Source organism: Sinocyclocheilus rhinocerous, unplaced genomic scaffold, assembly GCF_001515625.1.
Source record: "Sinocyclocheilus rhinocerous isolate Xijiao unplaced genomic scaffold, SAMN03320098_v1.1 scaffold2685, whole genome shotgun sequence".
Taxonomy (NCBI): domain Eukaryota; kingdom Metazoa; phylum Chordata; class Actinopteri; order Cypriniformes; family Cyprinidae; genus Sinocyclocheilus; species Sinocyclocheilus rhinocerous.
The window spans coordinates 161,994-170,830 of NW_015667339.1; the positions used below are offsets into that span (position 1 = coordinate 161,994).

The 8,837-nt window shown below is 36.9% G+C and overlaps 1 protein-coding gene across 3 annotated transcripts in view; it reads left to right on the plus strand.

The window, feature by feature from the left end:
- The window catches only part of LOC107733808 (vesicle-associated membrane protein 4-like), a 15,235-nt gene that overhangs the window by 597 nt on the left and 5,801 nt on the right, over nucleotides 1-8,837 (plus strand). For 2 of the 3 annotated variants that reach the window (XM_016545605.1, XM_016545603.1), the window contains exons 2-4: nucleotides 3,702-3,803; nucleotides 6,459-6,505; nucleotides 6,646-6,696. In XM_016545605.1, coding sequence (XP_016401091.1) covers nucleotides 3,738-3,803; nucleotides 6,459-6,505; nucleotides 6,646-6,696 — 164 coding nt within the window. In that variant the 5' untranslated portion in view covers nucleotides 3,702-3,737. Of the gene's footprint in view, nucleotides 1-1,376; nucleotides 1,401-3,701; nucleotides 3,804-6,458; nucleotides 6,506-6,645; nucleotides 6,697-8,837 lie in introns of those variants that run through there. The other variant, XM_016545604.1, reaches the window with a different exon arrangement.

Here is an 8,837-nt window from a genome sequence, read left to right on the forward strand (position 1 = left end):
TTCATATACACATTATAGCGCGATCTACACTAAAAAGTCTGGTAAAATCAGTGTATTTCTGAAGAACGAATGAATGAATGAAGAGAGGAAGGAATTCTGTTGTTTTTCCAGTCTTTTATTGCTCACTGAGTGAATGTTGATTCTGTTCAGTTTCAGTTTCACTGTCTCTTATGATCAGTGATTATGTGTGTCATTGGTTTACACTCAATTATTCAATTAGTCTTTGATTAATCCACAGTTGTTGATGGAAAGTCAAGGCTGTCTTATTTCCTGAATGATGTAAATCCTGTCATGTGTTTCTGTTAGCCGTTGTGTTTCTGTTAGCCGTTCCCTGACCTGTGTGTTTCTAAACCGTTTAGTGGTGGCACTGGAATGATGCCTAACCTGTTAGTATTGTTTGCGAGTTGTCCATTATTTTGAATCTTTTCCGTAAAGATGTGAGGCATGTGAGGGTTTAATCAGTGTGATCACGTGTGAAGTCTGTAAACATTTTGCAATCAAAATGTTCATTGTGGGTTTGGTGGTTTGTATTGGCAACTATAGGGCCAGATTTCTGCTTTCAGTTTTCGTCTCAGTCCCAACTCTGTTTCATACACCTGAAAATGTGCTCCCATGCATTCATCCATCCTTCCATCCTTCTGCCCATCCTTCCTTCCAGCCATTTGTTCAATCATTGCACTACTGCACTTTTTTTTTCTTTTCTTTTTTTAATTTCTGTTAATTTCCATATTGTTTTAATTATGTATCTTTAATAAAATAAAAAAATATAAAAAATATATATAATACATATGCACAGTGTTTTTGCGTGAGAAGCAGGCTGAAATTAATGCCAGTATATTCGCTGAAAATCTTCCCAGGGTTGCATGATGATGTGTCACACTTTTCTAAAAATCACACATCATACCATCACTTACATAATACCACTGTTTCTCCAGCGTCCCTGACTGAGACACACCACGGTTAGATACTGGGAAGTGCAAGTGAAATTTAAGAAGTAAAAATTGCAGGAAAATTTAAAGTTATGTCTGTTGCTCACACAAAACTGTCATATGTTGCACATTAAGAGTTTGGAGGTTGGCTAAATGACATTTGGGTGACGTCTTTAAGACACTATTACTATGGCTAACCTACACTTTTAGGCCTAATTGATTGTTCTTACACAAAAATGAACTTAAGGTAAAAAAGTAAATCTATCTGAGTGGTTTCAGTGGATGATGGTTAGATTCTTTCTCTTCTTTTGTTTACCTTTTTATGCTCTTTCTCTCAAACCCCGTGTGTCCTTCTCTTCCCTCCCTCTCATTTCCTGTCCCAAGCCCCTCTTTCCCCTTCTCCTGCTTTCGGGAAAGCTCTGCCGTGCTCCTGGATAAAGGAGTCTCAGAGAGAGGACAGTGGACTCAATGGTACTAGACATGGAGATTGGGTTGAGTGTGTTGTCCAGTGGGTAGAGGAAGTAAACAGCTTTGTTTTGCCTGTTAAAGAAGAGAATAGATCATATTTCTCAAGAATAGCAAGAATTCACAAATGCATTTTTTTTTTTTTTACTAATTAATTCATTATTTAGTTAAAATACAACATTTAACTTCAACCTAATAACATTTTTCAGTAGTGTGACAGTAGCTCGGCTGTTAAAATCGTGTAGCTTTTCAAGTTACAAGCTAGTATTTCCTAATCAGAGTAGCGTGACAACACTGCTTCAGTGTTATGTCACATTGTGATGTGCATTAGTCAAATGCACTCACTTCTAGAATGCCCTGGCTCAAGTAGTGATGAGAGGTCTGAATGAGTCCTAAAACCCGGAAATGAGTTCCGGTTCCACTGTCCCAAAGTCAGTGTTTTTTTGTTTGTTTGTTTGTTGTTGTTTTTTTTTTAAACTTATGTGCTATACGTTTTTGGTGAAATACCTGAAATAAGGTCTATGTTGAACAAAAGCTCGAGATATTTTCACTTTTTAGTCTACAACATAAAATACATCAGCAATTGCACTTGAGTTTTTGAGCAATTGAGATTTTATATTTAAAAAAATGTCTTGAATAAGTTTCTAAAGGCTGGAATACACTACACGATTTTTGCCCCGATTTTCTGCAGAAGTCAGAAAGTCAGAGCCAGTCTAGAGATCTGAGTTGACAGATTTCATAGAAAATCACATAGTGTATGATGGTCACAGACTCCCATTTTTCAGCTTCAGACTTTGATTCCATTCAGTCTGAGGATTTCAAACATGTTTGATATTTTTGAGCCGATTTTAGAACACGCATTTTCATTTGTCACGCGTCTCCTAGCAACAAGGTGCACGTTTCTGCATGAGTTTGTTGTGATCCTCAGTCGTTTAGTGTATGATGCCCAGTGTTTTAAAATCTGTTCAGATTTTAAAAGTCTTGTAGTGAATTGCAGCATTAATTGGGACTACAGAGGGGCAGTGGGACAGTGTCATAACTGTGCTCAACAAAACTGATCTACTCACCACTTCCCTTTTTCAGCCTAATTGTATTTATACTCATGCTCTTGACTTTTCTAACTCCAACTTTCCAACTTGTTGATTTTAAATAAAGACTGAAAGAGGAAGCTAAATGGTAGTGATGCTGAAGTCATGCGACCATGATGTAGTACATTTATAGCCTAATGCTAGCTTTTTACTTCTGCCGATTGTATTTAGGCTTAAAAATTCATAAAAACTATGTTCATTTGTGAAGCTGAGAAAATCTTGATGAAAGAAACATGTAAGAATCATACACTTTTTTTTGTTACAGAGCTTATTTTCTGCAGTGAATCAAAAGCCAGTGGAAAATGACCAATGGCTTTTTGTCGAGGCAAACAGGGTGATGCTAACTTTCAGGTTGGCCTACAAATATCTGTAATCACTGCACCGCTCTATAGTTTTCCTAGAAGTCTTTTTCGTAGCACATAAGTATCTAGGTGAATATTGCTGTTATTATTATGTTTTTTTTTAAGTTACATAAATGTAGAATTTGGCAAGCTACAGTTACAAAATGACTTTCCTATCACCTGTCCTGAGTCTAGCTGTGCACTCTTGTGCTCAGAAACTGTTCAGTAGAGGGTCTGTATGAGAATCTGTCATTGTTATTCCATAGGTAAAGTTTAAGCTTGTATGTCTGGTAGTTTTAAGATGAAAACCTGCTGTGACTTCAAAGCTATAGGCTACGGGTTTGTAAAAGAATGGCCAAATGGTTTAACCAGAAATGAACTGCTGTGTGAATATAAAGCAAATACGCATAGAGGGACGTTATGACTTTCACATCAATTACTAGAGCTTGTCTTTAACTGCTTTGTTTGATGTTTGCAAGCAGCACATTACAATTGGTGTGTCTAGAGTGATCCCCATGACCAAACAAGTTAAATATAATGGGGTGGTCTCTCCCCAAGTCTGAATTATGGCTGGATTTACTTAAAAGTAGTGCAGCTTTTATGGCCTAAAGTTCAGTCTAATGAACCGGCTAACAGACCCAGCTCAGATATGTGGTCATTATAGTTGAGCTTTCTCTTACGTCACAGTCTGGTCTAAATTAACACTTAAAGAACAGATAGTTCCAACTCTAAAATCTGATTGGATCTCTGCTAAACTCACACCTGTGACCACAGTTGAATTGTAATTATTCACAGATTGCTATTATTTTATTATAGGTGAAGAAAGAGATCTAAGAAATCTGTTCAATCACTGCTGTGTTTCTTGTGTTTGCCTGCAGAGGGAGCCAGAGAGGGAGGAGCAGCTCGACCCCAGCATGCCCCCTAAATTTAAACGGCATCTGAATGATGAAGAGGTCACTGGTTCCATTCGCAGTGAGCGGGTAAGTCACTGAAGTAACAGTGAGTCAGTTCTTACCATATAGATTACCTGGAGGTGATGACAACATGGAGATGAGAGGTCTAAAGATGCTCTTAGCTGACTAGAGCCAGACTTGCATGTTTCTGCACTTTTACAAGGCCATTGTGGCCAATGATCTGTTTGTTGTTTACAGGAAGAGTAAACCGCTCTCTCCTCATGTTCCTTAGTGTCTGCAGACCACAAAAAAAAAAATCCTTTATATAACAGCCCATCTAAAACAGCAGTGTTCATGTTATTACAAACACTCACACACCACATTTCAACTCTTGTGTTGCACAACCCTTCAGAGAGCAATTTGTTCTTAATAACGACAAACAGTTACCATACGTCATAATAGCAGTGGATAAACTGAGGTGGATAAGAAATTAAACAGATGGAGAGAAAAATATACACTGAAAAACTAAAATAAACATGATTTTGCAGAAATAAACAGACATAATATGTAAACTAGATTCTTTAAATGAAAAAAAGAGTGTTTTTCACCCATGCATAAGTCACTTCTGCAATGCTAAGGTTTTGAAGGTGGTGGGGTCTCTCCTTCATTGTAAGGTAATGGATTTTTTTGGCTGTTTTACTGTCCATTGGGTAAAATCATTTAGATTGTCATTTTTTCATTTAGATTTTTTTTTTTTTTCAAGAAATTGATACTTTTATTCAGCAAGGATGCATTCAGTTGATCAAAAGTGACAGTAAAGACATTTATAATGTTAATAATAAATATAAATACAATTTTTTTTGCTTTCTGTTCATCGAATAATCCTGCAAAAATGTATTATGGTTTCCACAAAAATATTAAGCATTACAACTCTTTTTAACATTGGTAAAAAAAATAAGAAATGTTTCTCAAGAACCAAATCAGCATATTAGAATAATTAACAATAAATCTGTTTTTGAATAACAAAACCAGGCAGTGAATGGAAAAGAACAGAAAAGTCCATTTGAAAGTGAAGACTAATGTCTTGATGTAACAGGCATTAGCTCACGCAGGGGGTAATAAACTAGCAGAGCGCTTCCCAAGAATCTGTCAGTACCGATCTCATAATTTACATTCAATGTCTCTATCTTCTGCCAGTCCTAGAGAGTCATTAAAACCCTGCCAGACATTAGCTAGGTTAATACCAGAATATGGTAACCTCATGTTTTTCACTTGGGTACCACTCCCGACTGATGTATGTTTGGGAGAAACTGTTGGATGGTTCAGACGTTAGCACATCCAAGGAAAAGTCTCTTCTAATTTGCCTCACATCGAAGCTTGAACTCAGCAGCAGTGAGAGAACTAGAATGTGTAATAGAGTAAATATGAATGTGGCTTTCCACGTGCCGTTTATGTAACACTGTTGACCGTGACTCATGAAAAGACCTGGTTCTTGTGTTGAAATATCCCCTAGTAAAGGGCCAATTGGAAATGAGCAGTTGCAGGGTTACTTGAAGTCACAACATGAAATCTAAAGTCAGGAACTCGTTTTCTTTAAACTGAATCACTTATATGAATCTTCCTAAAACCCAGCAGACAGAGTCCAGACCCATAAATGTTAGTTCCTAAAACATATATATATATATATATATATATATATATATATATGACGATGATAAACAATCCTAAAATGCTTTGAAACTACTAGACTTTGCACCACTCTGAGACATTGGTAAGTCTCATTAATTACCCATAGATATTGGGCAGCAAAATGAAATGGTAAATGCTCATCTTATTTCAGTTCCAGTTGTTTGTCTAAATGATCAAATGATTGTTTTTGTTTTTTTAACCATATTGTATGAGTAGAAATAAGATAGATGTCCATATAGTCTATGTCACAAATCACTCCCAATCCCTTTTGTAATGAATCTGACTCATTTGTAATAAATTAGTAGTTGAACTAAATCTGTAGGATAATACATTTTAGATGTAGATATCGAACTTCATTACTTTTTAAAGCACATTCCCTTTCAAAACATTGGCTATAAATGCATTTTAGCTTGAAGGTCACAATTTTAACATCATCATGCACAAACATCACAAGACTCATTGATTGTTGGAGTCGTTAAAAACAATGCTTTTCCCTTTAAATGTATAGCTTTTTAATTCAGTAAAATGTTCAGTTTATTTGAGCATTCTTTTTTTCTTTTGATAAACATTTAATTTTTCCGTGGTAAGGTTGACAATAGCATGAAATTGTCCAGATGGAGTTTTAGAGGAGTGTCACAGATCTGGATGCAGTTATGGAGAATTATATAACATTAGTCATGTTGAAATGCCTCCTGATCTGTGATTCATTGTTTAAAAGATCAGATGGCACAAATGCAGATCAAATGGAGTTCATATCTCTTGTGGAGCAGCAGTGTCTCCTTGTAGGAGTTTGTGTTCTGAATGGGTTTATCTCCAGGTGAATTCCATTCCGGGGAATACTGCGTCACACGCTGTGCCCACATTGTGCCCTTCAAAGTGTTGTTGTCCTTCACATCTGGCAGACGACATTATACTTCACAATAAGATCTTTATGAGTCTCAGTCTGGCCACTGTTATATCAAACACCTGGTCTCAGTTCAGAAGGAATTTTAGATTAAACCCAACCTGCACCAGTTCTGACCACCCTGACAGCCTTATCTTCTTAACTTGCAGAGAAACCTTCTAGAGGAAGACTCGGACGAAGAGGAGGACTTTTTCCTGTAAGCCTGTAGTTTTGCATAATCATCCATGCATTGACAAATAAACTGGTCTTTAAGCATACATTTTTGTTTGCACGCAGCTTTCCTAGTAAAGCTGTTTATGACAGTCTGTTTGGTTACTAAAATTTTTTTTTTTGCAGGAGAGGACCAACAGGACCAAGATTTGGAGGCCAAAATGACAAAATTAGACAGTACGTATGTTTTTGTAGAACTGATTTTTTTCAGCTGGCTGAACTTGTTTACTTGCCTTGCCAACATCTTCATTTTCCTCATCACAAAAAAATATTTACTTTTTTTTTTTTTGTTAACCATGTATTTTTATATTTACTAGAAATATGTATATTCATATTAAATGTTTTGCAGTAGGGTTTACTTAACCTTTTTTTTTTTTTTTAACAAAAGTAATTTTTTTATAGCGCTATAATGTAACTCCATAAATTCATAACCACACTTTTGATGGAAAAAAATTGACATACAATACAAAACAATACTGATTGGATGAAAACTACAAACACATTCTTACTGATGCTTACAAGACTATCACAATCCACAAGGCAAAGAGTAGAGGAGGGTCGAGCCCGAATCAAGACCGAGACCAGAAGAGGGTCGAGACTATGAAAATATGGTCTTGCACATGGACTAAAGGACCAAGAAAATATGGTCTTGGATTTGGACACGAGGACCAAGACCACAAAAAAATGTGGTCTGGGATTTGGCCTTGAGGACCAAGGGCATGAAAATAAGGTCTTGAACTCAACTGTGAAGTTGAGTTGGTCTTGACTACAACAAAAAAAGGCCCACTGCCAAGTGTGCATGATATTCTGCTCTCCTGATACAGGCCGGGTACTTCCTTCAATGTGCATCAGTAGGATTTTTTATTTTTTGACCATTTTATCATCTGCCAGGTGAAAACCGTAGGTCTGATTCTCTGAAAAGCAATAGCTTTCAACAAGCTGCGCAGTCTGAGGTATCGTTGGCTCAGGGTTAGAATCTATTTTCAAGTTTGAACAATTATGAATTTCCAAATACTAGTATGGGCTCAGGTTAGGAATGTGGAGACAGATATCTAATAATTTCCATTGGCAGTGTGTTGTGGAAGTCAGTTATTGACTGCGCAAGCACTGCCCATGCCGTTGTATCTTGCAGAGTTTATGTAACTCCTTATAATGACATCTGTGAAAACACCCACCCACAAACATACCTCCCATCTGAAAAGCAGGGAAGCACCGTAACCATCTGGGTTTCTATGAAACAACATAATATTTGCAGGCAAAAGTAAACAGCTACTCCCAATATTCAAAAATCTCTGTCCTGTTCTTTGTTATGAAATTTGCTACATACTAATATGCTGCAATAATTCTCCCAAAGGAAACCCAGCAGAGCTTTGCCCAGTGCAAGCAGCCACACGACACCAGGTTTACGTAACCATGCACTGCAGAGTGGAGTAACGTAGAGGTCTGTGCGGGACTGTTTTTTTAGTCCCACTCCCGCAAGGTTATATTCCGCACCCACTCGCTCCCGCTATATATTCACTCTTTGTTCGCCCGCTGTCTGCTTAGAATAATTTTCTTCCCGACCCGACCTTTCCCGCTAAATTTAGATATCGTTTCCAGAATCTCACATTTAAATTTCCGCTACTGAAAGAAAGAGAGATAGGCTGACAAATAAAAGTGTAGTCTGCACAAAATTGTATTTATATAATTTGTCTTGTCAAGAGTCGCCATGTGACACACAGCAGCCACAACAGCACTTATGTTTAAATTTTTTTTTTTTTTATTCGAAACATTCCCAAAAGCATTAACTTAATTATCATGAAATATCTTGATTCTCACCTTTATAGATGTTGATCTATAGTGGGCGATGGTCAAAGTAACCTAATAATGTAATCTATTAACTATGCATAAAAACCTGTCTGTTTACTTAATTAACAGCTATGGGTGTCATGCCATAACATATTTTTAATACGACTGAGTTTATATATCTGAGGGGGCACGTGCCTCTGACGACATCTGTCATTTAAAATGATAGGCTAAGCAAAATATAACCAAAACCGAGTTAAACGTCCTTCAAGGACAGCGCAGCCACACTTTGCTCCATGCTCCATTCTTATTCTGCTCTGTCACTCATCGACAACCTGCCTGTTCTGTCTGAGGGCCGTATATTATAGCAGCTTTGAAAGTCAGTGGGTGATTTTTCCTAATAAAACACAAGTACCACGAGAGCGATTAGACGGCATTTTTAAAATTTTTGTTTTGATGTCAAATAAGCCTTGTTGTTTTGCTTTTTTGTTAAAGCAGTGTTTCTGTTGTAAAGTTATACAGCTACAGTTGTG